Source organism: Pseudophryne corroboree, chromosome 3 (genome assembly GCF_028390025.1).
Source record: "Pseudophryne corroboree isolate aPseCor3 chromosome 3, aPseCor3.hap2, whole genome shotgun sequence".
Classification (NCBI taxonomy): domain Eukaryota; kingdom Metazoa; phylum Chordata; class Amphibia; order Anura; family Myobatrachidae; genus Pseudophryne; species Pseudophryne corroboree.
The window spans coordinates 167,672,988-167,698,848 of NC_086446.1; the positions used below are offsets into that span (position 1 = coordinate 167,672,988).

At 46.8% G+C, this 25,861-nt stretch overlaps 1 protein-coding gene across 4 annotated transcripts in view; it reads left to right on the forward strand.

Moving 5' to 3' along the window:
- Nucleotides 1-25,861, forward strand: part of SMTNL1 (smoothelin like 1) — a 173,403-nt gene that overhangs the window by 132,132 nt on the left and 15,410 nt on the right. For 2 of the 4 annotated variants that reach the window (XM_063958574.1, XM_063958571.1), the window contains 2 exons: nucleotides 13,719-13,870; nucleotides 20,275-20,444. In XM_063958574.1, coding sequence (XP_063814644.1) covers nucleotides 13,719-13,870; nucleotides 20,275-20,419 — 297 coding nt within the window. In that variant the 3' untranslated portion in view covers nucleotides 20,420-20,444. Of the gene's footprint in view, nucleotides 1-13,718; nucleotides 13,898-16,743; nucleotides 16,765-20,274; nucleotides 20,449-25,861 lie in introns of those variants that run through there. The other 2 variants (XM_063958572.1, XM_063958573.1) reach the window with 2 other exon arrangements.

A 25,861-nucleotide genomic window follows, 5' to 3' on the forward strand; every position in this document is an offset into this window, starting at 1 on the left:
TGTTGAACGCCAGTGACCGGGGACTGTGCTTGCTGTGCGGAGGGGTGAGCTGGACTTGCGGTGGCGGCTGGGGGGCTGCTCATATCGGTGGGATGGCGGAGATGGGGGCTGCATGGCGCCTGCAAACAGGTGTTAAACGCAACATTTTTGTGGTATGGAGTGGGGGTGAGGCGAGAGGGTGACAGTGCTGCTGGGCTGTGCAGCATACAGGACCCTTGATACAACCACTGGATTCGAGTCATGCTGCCTGTAATTTATGTGCTGACTGATCAACTTCAGTGACACTCACTGTTCTGGCTGCCTTTGTTGGTTACTGCTGGTTACTGCTGGTTGCCGCTGGTTACTGTAAAGGCAGCCAGCACAGTGATTGTCACTGAAGTTGATCAGTCAGCACATAAATTACAGGCAGCATGACTCAAATCCAGTGGTTGTACCAAGTGTCCGAAGTCGTCGTCAGGATGTTGGCATTTAGTATACCGACACCAGCATCCCGATCGCAGCAAAGCCGACAAGAGTGACGAGTGCAGAGGGTACCCTAACCTCCCACCCCTAACCCTCCGTTTCCCGCAGCCTAAACCTAACCCACCCCCTTAGTGCCTAACACTTATACCCCCCCTCCCTCTGCAGCCTAACCCTCCCCAACACCATATCCTAACCCCCCCCTTCCCACCCGCACGCTAAACCAGTGGCGGCAGTGCATACTTCCCTTCAGGATCCTGACTGTCGCTATATCGTTGCCAGGATCCTGATCACCTCTGGATGCCAGCGTTGGTATTGTGGCTGCTGTCAGGATTCCGGCATCGGTATTACGGCTGCTGGGATCCCGACAGCCAGGATCCTGAATGCATACTTCCGATATGATAACAGCCCAGCAGCATTGTCACCCTCCCTCCCCCACAACACTTTTGTAGTGTCTAAATCCAGTCTGGGGCTCTATTATAGCGGCACCATAAAGCCATTACATATAGAAAATGTATTATTTAATAATGTTGTCCTGTTTTTTAATCATATAATTGTTAAGTGCTCTACCTGGCGCAATGTGAATAACGTGCTCTGCCTGGCGCAATGTGTATAACATGCTCTGCCTGGCGCAATGTGAATAACGTGCTCTGCCTGGCGCAATGTGAATAACGTGCTCTGCCTGGCGCAATGTGAATAACGTGCTCTGCCTGGCGCAATGTGAATAACGTGCTCTGCCTGGCACAATGTGAATAACGTGCTCTACCTGGCGCAATACGTATAACGTGCTCTACCTGGCGCAATGTGAATAACGTGCTCTGCCTGGCGCAATGTGAATAACGTGCTCTACCTGGCGCAATACGTATAACGTGCTCTACCTGGTGCAATGTGTGGCGCAATGTGTATAACGTGCTCTACCTGGTGCAATGTGAATAACGTGCTCTCCTTGGCTCAGTGTGTATAGGAGGTTCTACCTGGTGCAATGTGTATAAGCGGCACTACTGTGTGGAATAATGTGAATTGGTACTATTATGTGACCACGCCCCTTCCCCACGAAGCTACGCCCCTAAAAAATTCCAGCGCGCCTTCGGCGCGCACTGACGCAGTTTTCAGTGTCGTGCAGGAGAACCAATTCTCTTTCTGCCACAAGGTCACCAAAATGTCTAATTACATCTAAAGTGCGGGGTGTCCTGTATGCTACATAGTCCAGCAGCATCGTCACCCCATCCTCCCCCTTGCACCCCTTTTGTAGTGTCCAAATCAAGTTTGTGTTTTTATGTTTGAATCATTAATTAGACTAATTAAAACCTTCATTCCGATGGGACCCAGAAAAGGACAAGTAGGACCCCAATTTTTAAAAGTGAGGGGTCCCTGGGACCCACTTTTTTTTTGTCTCAGCGCGATCACTGACCCACAGTCCAGTTCCTGATATTCAAATTGAAGATGTCACTGTTGAAGCACACCAGGATGAGGATATGGGTGTTGCTGCCGCTGAGGAGGAAATTGACAAGGAGGAATCTGATGGAGAGGTGGTTTGTTTAAGTCAGGCACCCGGGGAGACACCTGTTGTCCGTGGGATGAATAAGGCCATTGACATGCCTGGTCAAAATACTAAAAAAATCACCTCTTCGGTGTGGAATTATTTCAACAGAAATGCAGACAACTGGTGTCAAGCCGCGTGTTGCCTTTGTCAATCTGTAATAAGTAGGGATAAGGACGTTAACCACCTAGGAACATCCTCCCTTATACGTCACCTGGAGCGCATTCATCAGAAGTCATTGACAAGTTCAAAAACTTTGGGTGACAGCGGAAGCAGTCTACTGACAACTAAATCCCTTCTTCCTCTTGTACCCAAGCTCCCAGTGCAAACCACACCACCAACTCCCTCAGTGTCAATTTCCTCCTTAGACAGGAACGCCAATAGTCCTGCAGGCCATGTCACTGGCAAGTCTGACGAGTCCTCTCCTGACTGGGATTCCTCCGATGGATCCTTGAGTGTAACGCCTACTGCTGCTGGTGCGGCTGTTGTTGCTGCTGGGAGTCGATCATCATCCCAGAGGGGAAGTCGGAAGACCACTTGTACTACTTCCAGTAAGCAATTGACTGTCCAACAGTCTTTTGCGAGGGAGATGAAATATCACAGCAGTCATCCTGTTGCAAAGCGGATTACTCAGGCCTTGGCAGCTGTGTTGGTGTTAGATGTGCGTCCGGTATCCGCCGTTAGTTCACAGGGACTTAGAGAATTTCTTGAGGTAGTGTGTTCCCAGTACCAAATGCCATCTAGGTTCCACTTCTCTAGGCAAGCGATACCGAGAATGTACACAGACGTCAGAATAAGAGTCACCAGTGTCCTAAAAAATGCAGTTGTGCCCAATGTCCACTTAACCACGGATATGTGGACAAGTGGAGCAGGGCAGACTAAGGACTATATGACTGTGACAGCCCACTGGGTAGATGTATTGCATCCCGCAGCAACAACAGCAGCGGCGGCACCAGTAGCAGCATCTTGCAAACGCCAACTCGTTCCTAGGCAGGCTACGCTTTGTATCACCGCTTTCCATAAGAGGCACACAGCTGACAACCTCTTACGGAAACTGAGGAACATCATCGCACATTGGCTTACCCCAATTGGACTCTCCTGGGGATTTGTGACATCGGACAACGCCACCAATATTGTGCGTGCATTACATGTGGGAAAATTCCAGCACGTCGCATGTTTTGCACATACAATTAATTTGGTGGTGCAGATTTTTTTTTAAAATGACAGGGGCGTGCAAGAGACGCTGTTGGTGGCCCAAAGAAATGCGGGCCACTTTCGGCATTCAGCCACCGAGTGCCGAAGATTGGAGCACCAGCAAACACTCCGGAATCTGCCCCACCATCAGCTGAAGCAAGAGGTATTAACGAGGTGGAATTCAACCCTCTATATCAGGGGTGTCAAAGACAAGGCCCGCGGGCCAAATCCGGCCCGCCAGACCTCGTCTGATGGCCCGCGGTGCCGCCGCCATGAAACCCCCTTCTCCCGAGTGCCCAGCTCGGGGGGGGCGGGGTTTCGCGGAATGACGCGATTGCGTCGTGACGTCACGGCGCAAACGCGTCATTCAACGAAACCCCGTCGGAGGAGGGAGAAGGGAGCCGCGCAGACGAGGAGGGAGAGGCGGCTGAAGAGCGGCGAGAACCGCTTCAAATGTAAGTCAGCCCCTCTCCCTTCCTCTCTTTCTCTCTCTCTCCCTCCTTCCACCACCTGCCACAATGTGTAAAATGGGGACCTGTACCTGCCGCTATGTGTAAAATGGGGACCTGTACCTGCCGCTATGTGTAAAATGGGGACCTGTGCCTGCCACAATGTGTAAAATGGGGACCTGTGCCTGCCACAATGTGTAAAATGGGGACCTGTGCCTGCCACAATGTGTAAAATGGGGACCTGTACCTGCCGCTATGTGTAAAATGGGGACCTGTGCCTGCCGCAATGTGTAAAATGGGGACCTGTGCCTGCCGCAATGTGTAAAATGGGGACCTGTGCCTGCCACAATGTGTAAAATGGGGACCTGTGCCTGCCACAATGTGTAAAATGGGGACCTGTACCTGCCGCTATGTGTAAAATGGGGACCTGTGCCTGCCACAATGTGTAAAATGGGGACCTGTGCCTGCCACAATGTGTAAAATGGGGACCTGTACCTGCCGCTATGTGTAAAATGGGGACCTGTGCCTGCCACAATGTGTAAAATGGGGACCTGTGCCTGCCACAATGTGTAAAATGGGGACCTGTACCTGCCGCTATGTGTAAAATGGGGACCTGTGCCTGCCGCAATGTGTAAAATGGGGACCTGTGCCTGCCGCAATGTGTAAAATGGGGACCTGTGCACTATAAAAGGGGGCACATGGCTGGGCACTATAAAAGGGGGCACATGGCTGGGCACTTTAAAAGGGGGCAGATGGCTGGGCACATATAAGGCAGGTGGAGCGGTAAATTTTGGATAGACCTACAGATACAACCGGCCCTTTGATGGGGACCAAACTGCTGATGCGGCCCCCGATGAATTTGAGTTTGACACCCCTGCTCTATATGCTTCAGAGGATGGAGGAGCAACATGAGTGACAGCATCACTGTAGGCACGTCAGACAGTCCGTTTGTATACTGGCAGGAAAAAAGAGGCAATTTGGAGGCCCTTGCACAAACTGGCTTTATTTTACCTAAGTTGCCCCCCCCCCTCCTCCAGTGTGTACTCCGAAAGAGTGTTTAGTGCAGCCGGTCACCTTGTCAGCGATTGGCGTATGAGGTTACTTCCACAAAATGTGGAGAAGATGATGTTCATCAAAATGAAATATAATCAATTCCTACAGGGAGACATGTACCAGCAATTGCCTCCAGAAAGTACACAGGGACCTGTGATGGTGGATTCCAGTGGGGACGAATTAATACTCTGTGAGGAGGGGGATGTACACAGTGAAAGGGGTGAGGAATCGGAGGATGATGATGAGGTAGACATCTTGCCTCTGTAGAGCCAGTTTGTGCAAGGAGAGATTGATTGCTTCTTTTTTGGTGGGGGCCCAAACTAACCAGTCATTTCAGCCACAGTCACGTGGCAGACCCTGTCGCTGAAATGATGGGTTTGTTAAAGTGTGCATGTCCTGTTTATACAACATAAGGGTGGGTGGGAGGGCCCAAGGACAATTCCATCTTGCACTTCTTTTTTTTTTTTTATCTTTGCATCATGTGATGTTTGGGGCCAATTTTTTTAAGTGCCATCCTGTCTGACACTGCAGTGCCACTCCTAGATGGGCCAGGTGTTTGTGCCGCCCACTTGGGTCGCTTAGCTTAGTCATCCAGCGACCTCAGTGCAAATTTTAGGACTAAAAATAATATTGTGAGTTGTGATGTGTTCAGAATTGTGATGTTAGTGTATTAGAATGCTTAATATTTGTAGACACTCCCTTACTAATCTGTGCAAGCCTGAATCTTCAGTGATGGTCCCTGGGACCAGGGGGATGCTGGGAAGTGGGTGGTCCAGTGTGCAGTGTGTTTGGAGTTGGTGAGGGAATAAACAGCACAGCAGTGAACTCACATGTCTCTGTGTCCTGATGACTGGATTTACAAACGTATGAACAAAACATGGTGTCAGAAGAAGTTTAACTTGGACTGCTAGTGCTCTCAGAGTGTGAAATAATCTTGCAGAAGTCTGTGGCTGTGATACTCTGTGTCTGCAAAGCCTGCCGTGTGCTCCTATCTTCAAACAGTGAGTAACCATGGATAAACTAGCTCCTCCAACCGTCATGCTGATGTCTGGTAACTGGTCTGAAAACTGGAAAAGATTTAAGCAAAGGTTTAATATATATCTTGCTGCATGTGGAGCTGATTCAGAGGCTGACAAAACGAAGGCATCCATTTTCCTCCATGTGATAGGAGAGGATGTGCTGGACATTTATAATAGTTTTCAGTTTGATGAGGGGCAGAATATGGTGCTATCTTCTATAATGCAGAAGTTTGAAGATTACTTTGTGCCAAGGAAATATGAAAGATATAAGTTTTTCACATGTTATCAGAAGTCTGTAGATGGATTTGATCAGTATGTTACAGAGCTGCAATCACTCAGTAAAACCTGTGAGTTTGGTGATTTAAAGGATTCATTGATTAGAGATCGTATTGTCTGTGGAATACCTGATAATGGACTCAGAGAGAGATTGCTGAGAGAGCAAGACCTAACACTAGAAAAGGCAGTGACTATGTGTAGATCTGCAGAAATAACTAGATTTCAAGCCAAAAAGTTACACAAGGAAGCTGATGTGCATGTAGTGCAGAAAACAGAGCCATGCAAACCTCCATTCTCAAGAATGAAGCAGTCTAAGCCACAGTCTAATAAGGAAATGTGTAGTAGATGTGGAAATGCTCACAATCCTAAAATGTGCCCTGCTTATGGTAAAACCTGCATGAAATGTGGTAGACTTAATCACTTTGCCAAATGCTGTAAAATTAAAAGTAAAACAACCAAAGTGCATGCTGTTAAACAAACAGATGAATTCTTTGTGGATTGCATTGAACTTTGCAGTGCAGATGGATTGTCCCTTTAACTGTGAACGAGATTGTCATTCCCTTTAAGCTTGATACTGGTGCGCAGGTGAATTTAATATAATTTCAAGACTATAAGACTTTTAGAGTAAAACCTAAAATTCACCCAGCCAAAGTGAAAGTTACAGGGTACACTGGGGAGGAAATTCCTTTGAAAGGTACATGCTTAGTGACACTGAAATATAAGGGACAACAGTTTAAAACATGTCTACTGATTGTGGATAAAAATGTGCAACCGATTCTAGGATTAAGTTCCTGTGAGAAACTAAGCTTGCTAAAGAGAGTTTTTATGGTGACATCACAAGTAGAAGATGACTGCAAATCGATGTTTACAGAATACAGAGACTTGTTTGAAGGTCTAGGTTATTTGCCTGGAGAGCATAAAATAAATATAGACACGCAAGTTTCTTCAGTGATACACCCCTGTAGAAAAGTGCCGTTTGCGCTGAGAGAAAAACTGAAACAAGAGTTAAATCGCATGGAAGCCTTGGGTGTGATACAGAAAGTTGATGAGCCTACTGAATGGGTAAGCTCCTTAGTAATTTTTGAAAAGAAAAATGGACAACTCAGAATATGTCTAGACCCCAGAGATTTAAACAAAGCTATTAAACGAGAACATTTCAAACTACCAACCAGAGATGAAATCATGTCACAATTTGTGGGAGCAAAATGGTTCAGTAAATTGGACGCATCTTCAGGATTCTGGCAAATGAAGCTAGATGAGGCCAGCTCAAAGCTTTGTACATTTCATACACCAGAAGGACGATACAGATTTCTTTGACTACCATATGGAATATTGTCTGCTCCAGAAGTATATTACAAAAAGATACACATGATTTTTGAACATATTCCAGGTGTTGAAACAATGATGGATGACATTATTGTCTGTGGATCTACAAAGGAAGAACATGATTCTAGATTGAGACAAGTAATGGAACTTGACAAGAAAGTGAATCTAAAGCTAAACAAGGACAAATGTGAATTTGGCGTGAATACACTTACCTTTATGGGCGACGTGGTCTCGGATCAAGGTGTAAAACCAGACCCAAGGAAAATATCAGCCATAGTGAACATGGAACGTCCTAACAACAAAGACGACGTCAGAAGATTCCTAGGAATGATTACTTACTTAGGAAAGTTTATTTCTCAACTCTCTGAATGAACAGCCTCTCTTAGATGGTTGTTGGACGAAGATAACGAGTGGATGTGGTCACATGAACAGAAGAAAGTTGGCAATACTTGAAACAGATCATTACAGAGCAACCAGTGCTAAAATTCTTTGATCCTGCGAAAAGAATAAGAATTTCAGCAGATGCTTCACAATTTGGCCTAGGCTCAGTGCTGTTACAAGAACATGAGGATACATGGCAACCAGTAATCTATGCATCAAGAGCACTGACAAGTGCTGAAACAAGGTATGCTCAGATAGAAAAAGAACTTCTAGCGATCACATATGCATGTGAACGATTTCATCAGTGGAAACTGACCACAAGCCATTGGTAGCTATCATGACTAAATCATTACATGACTGTCCCATGAGAATTCAACGAATGCTTATCAGACTACAGAAATATGATGTACACTTGCTGTACTGTCCCGGCAAATACATGTACATTGCTGATACACTTTCTCGTGCTGTGGACAAAGTGAAGGTTCCAAAAGTCTGATGGATGAAGAGATAGAAGCCTATATTAATTGGATCGTAGCTTCTCTACCAGTGTCTCTTTCAAGACAAGAACAGATTAGGAAAGAAACTGAGACAGATGACACAATGAAAGTGTTGAAAGATATCATTCTGAAAGGTTGGCCAGCAGAAAAACATGCGTGCCCGCTGTCTATCCATGATTATTGGATGTACCGCAGTGACCTTACAGTTGTCGATGGTATTATTTACAAAGGCAATAGGTTTGTCATACCTACACAACTAAGAAAAACTATGCTGTGCAAGATACATGAAGGCCACTTAGGAGAAGAAAAATGTAAGCGGAGAGCGCGTGAAGTTATGTATTGGTCAAGAATGAACCAAGACATAGCACAGACTACAGCCAGTGGCAAACGCAGGATTTGCATGGGGGGGGTTCCAGAACTGAGTGGAGCCAAGCACGGGGGTGGGGACTGAGGTGACCCAGTGTATGCTGGTTTTCGTAAAACTAGTGTGTCTGTGTATGTATGTATGTATATATATATATATCTACATATATATATACCGTATATACACCTATGTATATATTTATATACATATACACATAGCATATTAAACATGCATATATATATATATATATATATTTATATATATACACATACAGTACACGTATATATACGCATGTATATAATATGTGTGTGTGTGTGTGTGTGTGTTTATATGTATGTATGTATATACATGTGTATATATATGTATGCACAAATTGCACATGGATATATATGTACTATAATTAAAATAAAGTAAACTTTTATTAAGCACTTACAAGTGCCACCAGAGGATGCTAGACAGCCATTAATAATATTCATGCAGCAAAAAAAAAATAAAGAATATATATATTTTTTTTGGGTGGAGGGGGGTTTCTGGGTGCTCGGAAACCCCCCCTGGGTGCGCCACTGACAGCTACATATGAATTATGTCTTATGTATAGACCGAAACAACAAGTCGAGCCACTGAGTCCTCACGCAGTGCCAGAGAGACCGTACCAGAAAGTTGGCGCAGATTTGTTTGATTGTAATGGGAAAACGTACATTGTCGTGACTGATTATTACTCTAACTACCCTGAGGTGAAGACACTACATACAACTACTAGTAAAGCCATAATCAATTGCATGAAGTCAATCTTTGCAAGGCATGGTGTTCCTATGGAAGTGTTCACTGACAATGGTCCTCAGTTTTCCAGTGCTGAATTTAGACAATTTGCTGATGAGTGGGAATTTGTCCATACTACGTCAAGTCCCCACTATCCACGCTCAAATGGGTTGGTGGAAAGTTCAGTAAAAACTGTAAAGAGTCTCATCAAAAAAGCTCAAGAAGGTAAAGAAGATTTCTACAAAAGTATTTTAATTTACCGCAGTACACCTTTACAGAATGGACTTTCTCCTGCACAAATGCTGATGGGAAGGAGGATTAGAGCAAATCTCCCGATACATGATGAACTGCTTAATACACATAACTCAGCATTGGTCAGACTGAGTAAGGAACGTCAACAGGCAAAACAGAAAATGTTCCATGACAGGCGAGCAAAAAGCTTATCTGATCTAAAATTGGGTGACCAAGTCCGTCTCAGAGATCACGAGAAAGGTATTTGGGTGCAGAAAGGTATTGTGCAAGCACAAGTAGCACCAAGATCTTATACTATACGTACAGAGCGTGGAACAAAAGTAAGAAGAAATCGGGTGGATTTAAGATCTCAACCTAACCATAATGAAGACAACATGACTGAAGAATACCCTTCATCTGACATGTATGATGATCCTGATAATGGTGAACAAACCACGATTCTAGAAAGGTCCAACATGGTCGATGAAACACAGACTGTGTATGAAAGACCCAAAAGGGAAATACGCAGACCTGAGAGACTCATTGAAATGTGTTAGATGATGTTCTTAATATGACGTTGTTAATTGTTGCATTGAAGCATACAGGGCTTATCTTTAAAGAAAAGAGGATGTGATGTTAGTGTATTAGAATGCTTAATATTTGTAGACACTCCCTTACTAATCTGTGTAAGCCTGAATCTTCAGTGATGGTCCCTGGGACCAGGGGGATGCTGGGAAGTGGGTGGTCCAGTGTGCAGTGTGTCTGGAGTTGGTGAGGGAATAAACAGCACAGCAGTGAACTCACATGTCTCTGTGTCCTGATGACTGGATTTACAAACGTATGAACAAAACAAGACTAGACTGGAAATGAGTGGAAATTATGGTTATTGAGGTTAATAATACTATAGGAACAAAATTACCCCCAAATTCTATGATTTAAGCTGTTTTTGAGGGGTTTTTGAAAAAAAAAACACCCGACTCCAAACCACACCCGAATGTTAAATGCTCCCCTAATACCTAGAGTAGGTTAACGTCAGCCTTCCTGTGGTGAGACAGTAACCAGCAAGAAGCTGGGGAGGTGGGAGAGGCTGTCAGTCCCGACCGCCGTTTCTTCAGTCACTCACAGACCCGCGGTGCATCACAGGAATTGTAGTTTGCTGGGAGCGCTGCAACTACAAATCCCGAGAAGCCGGGACTCGGGGGAGGTAGAGTGAACTAGCAGCGAGCCCGCAGAAACATATTACGGCGGCGGAAGCGGGTGGAAATGCCAGCTTCCCGCTGTGGGGCGGAACTATAGTGGATGGCAGCAGGTGAGAAAGAGGGTTCTGTGGGACAGCAAGAGTGCCACCTACAGAGATCTGCGCTGTGTGCGGTGCCCCATTCGCCGACACGTAGTTACGGCACTGCCCAGTACACATTATACAACACAGTAACCCCAATTCACATTATGACATACAGTGTCCCTAGTTCATATTATGTTACATTATAGTGTCCCCAGTTCATATTGTTACATTATAGTGTCCCCAGTTCATATTATGCCACACTGCAGTGCCTCTACCTCCTCTATTGTACAGTTACAAACTTTTGTCTTCAGGCCTGCAATATGTTTATTTATGTACCTAGACCTGCTCATTGTAATGTGATATAAAATGAACTGGAGAGCATTATAATGTTACATAATATGAACTGGAGCACTGTAATGTGGTACACATTACAGTGCCATACCTCCCGACTGTCCCGATTTTCGCGGGACAGTCCTGTTTTTTTGGGTCTGTCCCGTTGTCCCTCCCGTGGGCCGCAGTGTCCCGAGGTGGGGGGGGGGCAGTTGGGAGGCTCCCTATCACTTGCTGCTTTGCCCAGTTCAGAGCAGAGTAGCGGTGAATAGACGCTGTGTGCATGCGCACGGCGTCTATTCCAGTGAGGCAGAGAGACTGGTGGCATGGCCAGCAGCTCAAAGTGCGCTGGCCATGCCCCCACTGTGATGGAAATGGGAGGCGTGGCTCGTGATCACATCATTCACATGAAGCCACACCCCTTTTCTTTGCCACGCATGGAGTCCCAGGTTGCAGTCTCCAGATGTTGGGAGGTATGCAGTGCCCCAGTTCATAATATGTAACATTATAATGCTCTCCAGTTCATTTTATACCACGTTACAATGAGCAGGTCTCAGTGGCGGAACTGTGGGAGGCAGTGGAGTCGGCTGCCGCCGGGCTCCTGACCTCAAGGGGGCACATCTCCCCCACTGTCTCCCGCTGCCTGAAGATCATGAACTTTTTTTTAAAGCATTCTCAGACAGAGGAGCTGTGTCAGTGACACGGAATCTGCCTCCTCATATATACAGAGCAGGCACTGGCTGCAGCTAGGGGGAGCTCCAGAGCGCAACTCCTCCCAGGGCCCTTCCAGTTCAGCTGACTGAGTGAAGCTCTCTGCTCCTCAGTTGGACTGATAGCAACAGGTAGGCATAGCCAGCACCTACCTTAGGCTGCACTGTGTGTGTGTGTGTGTGTGTGTGTGTGTGTGTGTGTGTGTGTGTATACCCTCCAACATTTTACACATAAAAATCGGTGCAAATTAGGAAATGGGGCGTGGCCGCACCACTTTTCCTATACTTTTAATGGTACAGACCATAAAAAAAAGGTACTGTACCTGCCAAAAAGGTACAGCTGGAGGGTATGTGTATGTGTGTGTGTGGGGGGGTGTAGTTGGGGGTGCTGTGGGGTCTTTAATAAATGTTGGCAGCACTGTGTTTTGTGTGTGCATGTTTATAAGTGAGGTGTGTGTGTCTCTCTGTTTTTTTAGGAAAGTTGTGTGTTTAAGTGAAAGAGGCATGTGTGTGTGTGTGTGTGTGTGTGTGTGTAAGTGAGAGGCGTGTGTGTTATTAAGTGAAAGAAGCATGTGTGTAAGTGAGTGGCGTGTGTGTGTATAGGTGAGAGGCATGTGTGCATTTAAGTGAAATAGGCGTTTGTGTGTGTTTAGGTGGAAGAGGCATGTGTGTATGTGTGAGAGGTGTGTGTTTAAGTGAAAGAGGCGTGTGTGTGTGTGTGTGTATGTAAGTGAGAGGCGTGTGTGTGTTTTTAAGTGAGAGGCATTTGTGAGTGTTTTTAAGTGAAAGAGGCGTTTGTGTGTGTTTAAGTGAAAGAGGCTTGTGTTTTTAAGTGAATGAGGCATTTGTGTGTTTTTTGTTTATATCGGCACACCGCTGCGCCAAAGTATCTCCATGAGACCCGCTGGAGGGTGAGGGAGCACTGTAGGTGTACTATAAAGGTATGCTGGTCGGGTGTCTGTTTTATTGTGATGACTGACTTGGAGTGCGTCCACTTTGTATGTGTATCTATATTACTATTGGGAAAGGCACCTGAGCATGCTGCTACTGTTCACCCTGAGTGCCGGATAGCTACATATGGGGTGTGTGTGTGTGTGTGTGTGTGTGTGTGTGTGTGTGTGTGTGTGTGTGTGTGTGTGTGTGTGTGTGTGTGTGTGTGTGTGTGTATGTAGGGCGGCACCAACATTTATCATACCTCCGGGCAACTGAGGCGAACTTACGCCACTGGCAGGTCTAGGTACATAGATAAATATATTGCAGGCCTAAAGACAAAAGTTTGTAAGGGTGGTGAAAGATATATATAACACATGTAACTTTGGTAGGGAAAGTTCGCCCCTCTCAGGGCCCCATAACAGCTGCACTCCCTACAACTATGGTAGCTACATCCTTATCAGGATAGTTGGCAGACAGAATAAACAAATACACACTTGTTACTCCTCGTGTAAATGCTAGTGTTGTACAGCTGGATGCATGCCAAGCTGTGCCTGTTTGACTACATACATATGCATTCGCTATTTCTTACCTGTGTTTTTTCCTCTGTAAATTTAGGGTGCTAATGTGTACAAATCTATATATTCCTCTTATCCCTCAGTTTCCTTTAAGTTTTCCTGTTTCTTTTATTCAATTTCTTATCTATAGTCTCTATTACAAAGTGAGTTCTGTACTTAGTTTCTCATTGTAGCTGAAAGTACACTTTTCATACTTTACATAATACAGTCTTAGTATATTCTAATAATATGTATATTCTAATGTTAACATTATTCTGAAAACAGCAAGTAACTACCATGTAACACCTACTTACTATAGTTATATCCTGATTTTCCTTCCTTTTCTATCTTCAACTTTTAGGGGGTAGACATCCAGAATTTCTCAAGCAGTTGGAGTAATGGCCTTGCGTTCTGTGCTCTCATTTTGGCCTTTTTCCCAGATGCTTTTGACTACGACTCTCTTGACCCCAAGAACAGAAGACAGAACTTTCAGCTGGCATTCAGTACAGCAGAGTGAGGAAGACAGTTTGGAAAAGAGTGGTAGGGGTAGCATGGTGGAGGATATAAAGGAGAAGAGACGGGATGATTGGGGAGAGATGATTGAGACTTAAGTGTTCCAAATGGAATGTGATCCAGTTGTTTGGCTTTATCCTCAAATGGTTAGTTCTTTGTCCAACTTGGCCTTACACATAGAGCGGGCCAAGTTGGACAGAGCTGTCAATTCAGAGTCAGGCAGAATACCATTACTGCAATTTTTCAATGACCATAAGTATAAAGGTAACTATCGGGGAGGGGGGGCATATATAACGTGCAGAGAGAGTTAGATTTGGGTGGGTTATTTTGTTTCTGTGCAGGGTAAATACTGGCTGCTTTATTTTTACACTGCAATTTAGATTTCAGTTTAAACACACCCTACCCAAATGTAACTCTCTCTGCACATGTTATATCTGCCTCCCCTGCAGTGCACGTGGTTTTGCCCATTAGCTAACAAATTTGCTGCTGCGATCAGGTCTGAATTAGGCACCATGTGCACTGCAGGGGGGCAGATATAACATGTGCAGAGAGAGTTACATTTGGGTGGGGTGTGTTTAAACTGAAATCTAAATTGCATTATGGGGGTCATTCCGAGTTGTTAGCTGATTTTAGCAGCATTGCACACGCTAGGCCGCCGCCCTCTGGGAGTGTATCTTAGCATAGCAGAATTGCAAACGAAAGATTAGCAGAATTGCGAATAGAAAATTCTTAGCAGTTTCTAAATAGCTCGAGACTTACTCCTATACTGCGATCAGCTCAGCCCATTTCGTTCTTGGTTTGACATCACAAACACGCCCTACGTTCGGCCAGCCACTCCCCCATTTCTCCAGACACTCCTGCATTTTTCCCTGACACGCCTGCGTTTTTTAGCCAACCCCGGGAAAACGCTAAGTTGCCACCCAGAAACGCCCCTTTCCTGTCAATCATTTACTGAACACCAGTGCGACTGAAAAGCGCCGCAGACGCTACAGCAAAACATCTAAGTTTATAGTAAAATAACTAAGCGCATGCGCTCTGCGTACCATGCGCAGTTAACGACTTATCGCAGTATAACGAAAATCGGCAACGAGCGAACAACTCGGAATGACCCCCTATATATTCTCTTTTCTGACACAGGAACAGAAATTATACAGCTCACAGCCTTTCACTGATAGTCTGACACAGTCACAGCAGTATAAGAAAGGTTACCAGCGCTATGAGTTGTATTACCAATTCAATAAAATACTTGGATCAGTTAGATAAAAATTGATTTTTTAATATATAAAAAGCTGCATATGACTAAACATTCAGTCAATACATATACACATCAAACCCCTGACAAACCCCTTCCAGCTGCTGTGGTAATTAATTGGTATTTCCTATCCTTTACCTACAGTCACAGCAGTGTTGTACCTCATAGCCGTTTACTGACACATACCTCCCAACTTTCCCGATTTTGGCGGGACAGTCTGGTTTTTCATGATCTGTCCCGCTGTCCCACCCGCGGGTCGCAGTGTCCCGCGGGTGGGGGGTAGGCAGTTGGGAGATTCCCCCCCCGTCACTCGCAGCTCTGATCAGAGCAGTGGTGAATAGATGCAGCAGTGCGCATGCGCACAGCGTCTATTCCCCAACAGAGAGGGACAGGGGTCATGCCAGCAGCTCACTGAGCACTGTCCATGTCCCCATAGTGACTAAAATGGGGTGCGTGGTTTGTGATTGCGGAGTTTGTCGTGAGGCCACGCCCCCTTACCATGATGTCACACCCCCAAATTCGTGCTGTCCCTCCTTTGCCGCAAGGCCATTACCCCCTTACCGCGAGGCCACAGATTCGATTACTATCCCTCCTTTGGCAGCACAAAAGTTGAGCGGTATGCTGACAGTCTGACCTAACAGTAGTGCTGCAGCCCACAGCCCTTTACTGACACAGTCACGGTGCTGCAGCCCAGAACCCTACACCCTGGACTTTTATGGAATCCTAAACACATGAGATCTGACAATGGCAAGCAGTGACGTAATTAGGTGTGTGCAGAAGGTGCATTGCCCACAGTGCACTTGCCCTGTGGGCGCACCTTCTACATACACCCCGAGTGGCCGAAATATCCCTCCCGCTGACGGCCGCCCTCCCGCACCCGCTCCCCTGTTCCTTGCGCCCGCAGCAGCCCCAGGCTCCGACCAGCTGGAGCCGCTGATCGCTCGCTGTCATGCTGTGTAAAGTCAGCAGCAGCGCTGAACAGGATATCCCCCCTGCGCTGCTGCGCTCCCACGGCCCACCCCCTCTCTTTCTGTGAAGTGGATAGACTGTGCAGAGGAGTCGGGAGCCGGCAACAGCGCTGGAAGAACGTACACATCACGTAAGTGCCTACACAGACACTACAGTACACTACACTACACTATACTACATTACACTATACCACAGTACACTTCACTACACTACACTATATTACACTACACTTCACTACAGTACACTACACTGAACTACACTATATTACACTACACTTCACTACAGTACACTACACTATACTACACTACACTATACCATAGTATACTACACTTCGCTACACTACACTACACTCTAAGGGTAGGGGGGGTGTAAGGGGGAATCTTCCTGCCGTACTGTGTAAAAGGGGGACCTATCCTGCCGTAATGTGTAAAAGGGGGTCTCTGCCTGCCGTAATGTGTAAAAGGGGGTCTCTGCCTGCCGTAATGTGTAAAAGGGGGTCTCTGTCTGCCGTAACATGTAAAAGGTGGACTCTGTGTGCCGTAATGTGTAAAAGGGGACGCTGTCTGCCGTAATGTGTAAAAAGGGGACGCTGTCTGCCGTAATGTGTAAAAATAGAATTTTATTTACCTACCAGTAAATCCTTTTCTCGTAGTCCGTAGCCCGTAAAAGAGGCCACCATCTTTCCCAGAAGGCGAATGCACTGATGGACTGACACCCGGGCCGGCTTCAGGACATCTCGGACCATTGTTTGTATCTTTTTCCTCTGGAAGAAATACCCTCTGCAATTCCGTGTCGAGGATCATTTCCAGAAAAGACAACCTCCTGGTTGGTTCCAAATGTGATTTTGGAAGATTCAGGATCCAACCATGTTCCCTGAGAAGCTGGGTCGTGAGAGCTATGGACCGTAAACAGCTTCTCCTTGGACAATGCCTTTATCAGCAGATCGTCCAGATATGGAATTATGTTCACCACCCGTCTGCGGAGGAGAACCATCATTTCCGTCATCACCTTGGTGAATACCCTCTGTGCTTTGGAGAGGCTGAATGGCAGGGCCTGGAACTGAAAATGACAGTCCAACAGTGCGAATCGGAGATAAGCTTGATGCGTCAGCCAAATCTGAATCCCCCTCCTCCAGACCTGATATCACTGCCCTTAGAGACTCCATTTTGAACTTGAACTCCCTCAGAAAGGGGTTTAGGGATTTTAAGTTCAGAATGGGCCTGACCGAACCATCCGGTTTCGGTACCATGAAAAGGTTTGAATAGTAACCCTTGTTTTGCATCTGGGGAGGAACTGGTACAATAACCTGTGCCGCCACCAACTTCTGGATGGCGCCCTGTAGGATAGCCCTGTCTGCCGGCAAAGCTGGCAAGCCTGATTTGAAGAACCGGTGAGGAGGGAGATCTTGAAATTCCAGCCAGTACCCCTGGGACACAATATCTTAAACCCAGGGATCCAGGCCGGACGACACCCAGACGTGACTGAAATGTCTGAGTCTCACTCCCACCAGCCCTACCTCCAGGCCGTGTGGTCCACCGTCATGCTGAGGACTTTGGCGTACCTGAAGTGGGTTTCTGTTCCTGGGAACCCGCAGCAGCAGGTTTCTTGGATTTTGGTCGACCTCCTCTAAAGAAGGTGTTGGACGGTTTGGCCTTTCTTGTTTTAGCAACCCGAAAGGACTGTGCTGCAGCTGAAGAAAAGGGTTTCTTCGTAGCAGGTGCAGCTGAGGGAAGAAAAGGTGACTTACCCGCTGTGGCCGTGGAGATCCACATGTCCAACGCTTCACCAAAGAGAGCCTTACCTGTGTAGGGTAGGGTCTCCACACCTCTCGTGGATTCCGCGTCGGCAGACTACTGGCGTAGCCACAGTCCTCGCCGAGCTGAGACAGACATGGAAGAAATTCCTGCAGCCATTGAACCCAGGTCTTTCATGGATTCCACCACAAATCCTGCAGAATCCTGAATGTTACGTAAAAACAATTCAACGTTACTTGTATCCAAATCCTCAAGTAATGTGCCTGACCACTTTACTATAGCTTTGGAAATCCATGCACAGGCAATAGTAGGACGTAGTATCGCCCCTGAAGCCATGTATATAGATTTGAGCGTAGTATCAATTTGGCAATCAGCCGGCTCCTTTAAGGCGATAGATCCTGGAACCAGTAAAACCACCTTTTTCGAGAGTCTGGATACAGACGCGTCCACTATGGGTGGTTTTTCCCATTTTTCCCATTGGGCAGTATGCATGGTGTAATGGTTAGCATTAGTGCCTCACAGCACTGAGGTCATGGGTTTGATTCCCACCATGGCTCTACCTGTGTGGAGTTTGTATATTCTCCCCATACTTGCGTGGGTTTCCTCCGGGTACTCCTGTTTCCTCCCACAATCCAAAAATGTACTGGTAGGTCAATTAAATCCCAACAAAATTAACCCTGGTATGAATGTGTGTGCGTGTACATTTGGTAGGGAATATAGACTGTAAGCTCCACTGGGGCAGGGACTGATGGGAATGGACAAATATTCTCTGTAAAGCACTGCGGAATATGTGTGCGCTATATAAATAACTGGTAATCATTTAGGGATCTGAAATTTTTTCTCCGGGTTTTGCCATGCTTTTTCAAAAACAGCATTTAATTCTTTGGACGCAGGGAAGGTTAGCGAGGCTTTCTTATTGTCAGTGAAGTAAGCTTCCTCAACCTGCTCAGGTGTTGTGTCAGCAATATTCAACACATCCCTAATAGCCTCTACCATCAACTGCACCCCTTTAGCAAGAGATGCGGCCCCCCTGAGCACATCCCCATCACTGTCTGCCGTGTCAGAATCGGTATCCGTGTCATCATGCATAATCTGGCCAAGAGCACGTTTGTGGGAACACAGTCTTTACACAGCCCCCCCTCTTCTACAACCCCCTGGTACCGTAAGAGATAGCTGGAGTTGCTCTGGAGGGACTGCTCTTCACTGACAGCGTTTCTGCAGGCAGGAAAATGGTGCTGAACACTGCTAGGTCCGCTCTTAGAAGCTCCGCCCCCTTAATGGCGCTGTCTTCCCGCTCTTCATGAGATTATACTGGCCTGAGGATTCATGCTAGCAGTGATCCCGGGACCCTGACAGGCTTAAGAGGTAAGTGTAGGGTGTAGGCGCTGGCTCAGGGCGCCCCTCATAGCGCTGCACTATGTACCGCTGAGCCCCGGAGCGCAGTTAGTACTGCGCTCCATAATCTGTTGCCGCCATCTTCACACCAGCTCCCCGCTTGCTAGGGGGGGCGGTGATTGACTCACCACTGATCTTCTGGCTCTGTAAGGGGGTGGTGGCATGCTGCCGGGGTGAGCGATCCACTGTGGCGGGGAACGTTCGATCCCCTCAGGAGCTCAGTGTCCTCTCAGCCGAGATAGTGACTCAGACCTCGCAGGGCGGACACTACTCCCCCCCTTAGTCCCACGAAGCAGGGAGGCTGTTGCCAGCAGCCTCCCTGTAAAATAATACACTCTAGTATTATAAAATAATAATATATGTAATCATCTATAGTCCTGATTGGCAGTCTCACTTTGTCTGGCACAGGGGGCAAAGATGCAGCAGAGGAAGGGGCAGAGATACATATAGGGGTAGAGACACGGGAGGGTAGGGGACAGAGATACAGGTGTGAAGGGGGAATGTTAAGGGATGGATAAAGATGGAAGAGATTGCGACTATTTGCTACCTTATTTATAGATGGCCATAAGAGATGGCCCCTAATCCTCCGCAGGGCTTTCACCTTTTGAATTGTTGTATGGGAGATACCCAAGGCAATTACTGGACATGGCCAAAGAGCCATGGGAGGGGCAAAACTGGTACTGGCCAGGAGCGGGCACCACTTTGAGGGGCTGTTTCCACAAAGCCCCTAGGTTACTTTTCTTTTTACTTATTTGAGCAGTGGTACAGGTGTCCATTAGATGCCCATACCTCTGCTCCATTATAAGGTGATGGTGGCAGCAGCACTGCGTTGGTGACTTCCACCAATGTCAGTTTTACCATGTTGATAAAGACTCAACTTCAGTCCAATACGTACAACTCAATTTTCCTCCAATTATAGTCTTTCTATTTCCTTCAATTATAGTGTTTGTTATATTATTGATCCCACACTACTAGACGCTCCCACGATCTTACTAATATCCTCCTCTGTAACACTTACTGTTCAATGTTTTCAGGAACCTTGCAGACTGCCCTCCTCTTCTGGATGTGGAGGACATGGTGCGCATGAAGGTCCCAGACTCAAAATGCGTTTACACCTATGTGCAAGAATTATACCGCAGTCTGGTCGCTAAGGGACTGGTGAAAACCAAGAAGGCATGATCTTACCAAAGATGTACAATACAAGGCAAGTAAGAAATTATTATCCATTATTCATGAATAATCTTAATGTAACATGTTTCCAGGGATGCTGGTTGGGGGTGGAGGAGGGGAGAAGGTACTCATTCAGGGTCGGACTGGCCCACAGGGGAACAGGGAAATCCACCGGTGGGCCCTACTGCCTGTGGCCTTCCTCCTCCTCTAGGGATCAGGTTCCAGACACTATCCTAGTGCACTTGAATTATGCATTATACTTATGTTACATTGTACTTCACAAGAATATGGTTTATTATATATTTACCAAGGGGAACAGAACATGTACTCTGTAACGGTTAGCCAAACCTCTGTGAGGACTGGCCACGCCCCGTTGGAGCCTGGCCACACCTTTAAGCATGGGCCCCTACAACAGCATCCCCCGGTGGGCCCTTCATGCCCCAGTCTGACACTGTACTCATTTCCTGGGCTCAGGCTTGTTGAAGGAGCTTAAAAGGGAGCCTGGGTCAGCTGCACATTGGACAGGTAAAGAGAGGAGCTCTTGCTGTTCAGTGGCAGCAGCCTGACTATTTAAAGTGGCCAGTGGCAGAGAGCAGGTAAAGAGTGTTAAGGAGGGGGAATCCCACTGTTCGCCCCCTGGATCTGTTCCTGGCTGATTTGCACACGGTGTCTCCTGTCAAGCGCAAGGCACATGTACAGTATTTAAATTGTATTTAGGGGCATGGCCACACCTCTCTGGATTTGCCCATGCCCACCCAATACCCAGCCCGATCTCAATGGCCCTGTATGCTCCAAATATAACAAAACTATTAATATTGGGGATGTTCAAACAAATAGCAATAAAAAAGTGTCAGTCAAATAAGTATTATCCTAGAAAAGTGCAGGTAGGCCTGGTAACATGGCAAATAGTCTAGCACAGGCATGTCCAAACTGCATAAGTGCAGGCTAAGGCTATGGTAGTTTTAAAAGAAGGGGGATTAGTTTTTTGCTGATGCTGGAGTGACAAGTTGGCTCCGCCCTCTAATAAATTATAATAGCAAAAGTCTTGAAGATAAACTTAGTGATAACATCATCCATAGATGACAGCTGCTGTAGTAAACTAATCTGAAATTGTTTTGCTGATTTACCCTTTACACACCAATCAGCAAAGCAACTTCAGCTTAGTTTACTGCATGATAGAGAGCAGTGACAGCTTATTGTGAAGTGGGAAATAGGGTTGTAGACTGAGGAGGACTGACATTCATAGATGAGAACTGGGAGATTATTTATTAACCAATGTGGCTAAAAATTGACACAGTAATTTAAGATGTCCTGGTGACTATGTAAATAGCCCCTTGGGGGACCCACTTCTCATCTGCACGTCATTCCTGTACACTGCCAGGCACATAGAGGTATATTTACAGTACTATGGTGCAGGTGTTTTAGAAGTGGAGATGTTGCCCATAGCAATCAATCATATTCTAGCTATTATCTTCCAGAAGCAGCTAGATAAATGATAAGTAGAATCTGATTTTAGTAAATATACCCCCTAGCATTACAGGAGTCTGTGAGTTCATCATCATAAAGTGCCGGGCGATTTGACAATCAGACATCAGGAAGGGAGGTGCTAGGACAGTATGTGCAGCATCTTCCTTGTATTCTCATACAAGATATATTCAATAATAGACTCAAGTTTCCATCTTTGTGCCAGGATCCTTATCCTTCAGCCATGATTCCTTTTTTTATGTTTCCTGTCATGACTCCACCTATCCCCCACTTCCACAAACTGTAGGTTAGACATTTCTCACCCAAGATGCTGAGACCCTTATCCACCCACTGGTCATCTCCAGACTGGACTAATCTCTATCTGGCATACCTGACAATTACCTCTCTCCACTCCAATATATACTCAATGCTGCAGCCTGACTCATCTTCCTCACTAAACACATTACATTCACATCCCATCTCCTACAACCCCTTCACTGGCTCCCCTTCCCTTTCAGAATCCAATTCAAGCTTCTCATACTCACAAAGCCCGCACCCATTCCTCTCCCATTTACTTCTCTGACATTATCTCCCTTTACACTCCCACCCATCCACTTTGCTCAGCTAATGCACACTGCCTCTCCTGTCTACTGATTACACCTTCCACTCCTACCTCCAAGATTTTTCTCTGGAATTCTCTACCTTTCCTCCTCAGACTCTCCGCCCCTTTACAAAACTTCAAACAGGCCCTCAAGACCCACTTCTTCACCAAATCCAGCCAAATCTTCTCCTAGCCCTCCAGGGCAGAGAGTGAGGACGCCCCCTAGGCACAACAGAGCAGCCCCCCCCCCCCCTTAATTTTATTATTTTAATTGATTAGTTATAAGCCCTCATTACATGATAGCAAATTTAATAGGAAAATAAAAGCCACTAACTAGGACTTGTTTTTTGTTTTTCATTTTGTATATACACTGCTCAAAAAAATAAAGGGAACACTTAAACAACACAATGTAACTCCAAGTCAATCACACTTCTGTGAAATCAAACTGTCCACTTAGGAAGCAACACTGACTGACAATCAATTTCACATGCTGTTGTGCAAATGGAATAGACAACAGGTGGAAATTATAGGCAATTAGCAAGACACCCCCAATAAAGGAGTTGTTCTGCAGGTGGTGACCACAGACCACTTCTCAGCTTCTATGCTTTCTGGCTGATGTTTTGGTCCCTTTTCAAAGCTGGCGGTGCTTTCACTCTAGTGGTAGCATGAGACGGAGTCTAAAACCCACACAAGTGGCTCAGGTAGTGCAGCTCATCCAGGATGGCACATCAATGCGAGCTGTGGCAAGAAGGTTTGCTGTGTCTGTCAGCGTAGTGTCCAGGGCATGGAGGCGCTACAAGGAGACAGGCCAGTACATCAGGAGACGTGGAGGAGACCGTAGGAGGGCAACAACCCAGCAGCAGGACCGCTACCTCCGCCTTTGTGCAAGGAGGAACAGGAGGAGCACTGTCAGAGCCCTGCAAAATGACCTCCAGCAAGCCACAAATGTGCATGTGTCTACTCAAACGATCAGAAACAGACTCAATGAGGGTGGTATGAGGGCCCGACGTCCACAGGTGGGGGTTGTACTTACAGCCCAACACCGTGCAGGACGTTTGGCATTTGCCAGAGAACACCAAGATTTGCAAATTCGCCACTGGCTCCCTGTGCTCTTCACAGATGAAAGCAGGTTCTCACTGAGCACATGTGACAGACGTGACAGAGTCTGGAGACGCCAAGGAGAACGTTCTGCTGCCTGCAACATACTCCAGCATGACCGGTTTGGCAGTGGGTCAGTAATGGTGTGGGGTGTCATTTCCTTGGGGGGCCGCACAGCCCTCCATGTGCTCGCCAGAGGTAGCCTGACTGCCATTAGGTACCGAGATGAGATCCTCGGACCCCTTGTGAGACCATATGCTGGTGCGGTTGGCCCTGGGTTCCTCCTAATGCAAGACAATGCTAGACCTCATGTGGCTTGAGTGTGTCAGCAGTTCCTGCAAGACAAAGGCATTGATGCTATGGACTGGCCCGCCCGTTCCCCAGACCTGAATCCAATTGAGCACATCTGGGACATCATGTCTCGCTCCATCCACCAACGCCACGTTGCACCACAGACTGTCCAGGAGTTGGCGGATGCTTTAGTCCAGGTCTGGGAGGAGATCCCTCAGGAGACCATCCGCCATCTCATCAGGAGCATGCCCAGGCGTTGTAGGGAGGTCATACAGGCACGTGGAGGCCACATACACTACTGAGCCTCATTTTGACTTGTTTTAAGGACATTACATCAAAGTTGGATCATCCTGTAGTGTGTTTTCCCACTTTAATTTTGAGTGTGACTCCAAATCCAGACCTCCATGAGTTAATAAATTTGATTTCCTTTGATAATTTTTGTGTAATTTTGTTGTCAGCACATTCAACTATGTAAAGTATTTAATAAGAATATTTCATTCATTCAGATCTAGGATGTGTTATTTGAGTGTTCCCTTTATTTTTTTGTGCAGTGTATATTTACAGGTGTAGTATGATATGCTGGCAATGGGGATGCCGGCGGTCACATGACCAACCCTGGCATTCTTAAACTGAGAATCCTGACACATTTGGGGTGTAAGTGCCCTACCCTTCTGGTGGAGGCTGGGGCTAAATCTAGGGGGCGGCAGCTAGCGCTAACCCTAACCTCCCCCGGTCCTTACCCCTAATACCCACAGTGATACTTACCTTCGGGATGTCGGCTGTCTGTGTCCTGGCACCGGTCCCCTGAGCAGTGTTGGGATTCCGCCGTCCATCACATGACCTTCCGTGTCCCCACCACCGGGATGCCAAATGCATCCCATATTTACTAAATAGGACAGCTTACAGGGGCAGTTTGTGCATGTCTTACCCGGTAACACACTATTCAGGATGGCATATGGTACAATATAGTGGAAATATTTTGTAGTTACTGGTGCATTTCAGTTTGACAGTACCAACGTAAGCATCCAAGTGCCGCCCCCCAACAGGTGCTGCCCCTAGGCACGTGCCTCACCTGCCAAATGGTAAATTCACCACTGCTAACCCTCTGTTCCGCGATCACTGTCTACCCCATCTGTGTCACCCCTGTCTGTCTTACTTGAACCATCTTCGACAGCACCAAATTCCGTGGTTATCTGCCACCCTGATACTTATTTCAGCGTCGTCTGCTGATGCAGCTATGTTTATGTACCGTGTACTTGTCCTATATTGTGGGGTATCGAATTAGGAGCCAAAAATTGAAGTTTTTTGTGATTATTCACAATGTTTTTACGTGGTATACAAATAGATCTCCCACAAAACAAAAAAATTAGTCGGAAAACACACAGGTTCAGTAAAACCTGTCTGTTTTCGGCTCCCCAGCCCCAAAAAGCCAGAACTTATCATGGATTTTGTTTTGCCTGCCTCAGGCAGTGGATACAAAATACCTGATAAGCCACGCCGACACCCTCCATTCAGTTCCCTGCGCCCGCCGCAGCAGCAGGGAGGGAGCCCAGGAGTCGGCACTCAGCCCTGTGACCCAGCAATCAGTCCTGTGACTCGCCACTCACCTCTCTTTCCCTGCCCCGGATGCCCCGGCCAGGAAGGAGTCATGTGACAGGGGAGTGGGAATCGGAGCTGCAGTGCCGAGCAGAAGCTGCCAGGGACTTGATGGCAGGTGATGCAATCCCCGGTAAGCCATGCTCGTGCCAGCTTATCAGGGCTAATAAGATTGCCCCAGGCGATATCATTACCCACAGTAACAGAGGCGGAATTGCCAGAGACAATGGAGTTGGCTGCCGCCGGGCTCCTCTCCTGGCGAGGGCATCTTTTCTCCATTGCCTTCGGCTCCATGTGCTGTCGACCTGTGACATTTGGGGGCAGGGTGGAGCTCTATCGGCATTAGCGGTGCTCTGCACCGTCACCTGGACTGTTTGTCCTCTAGTGACTTGTCGCAGACG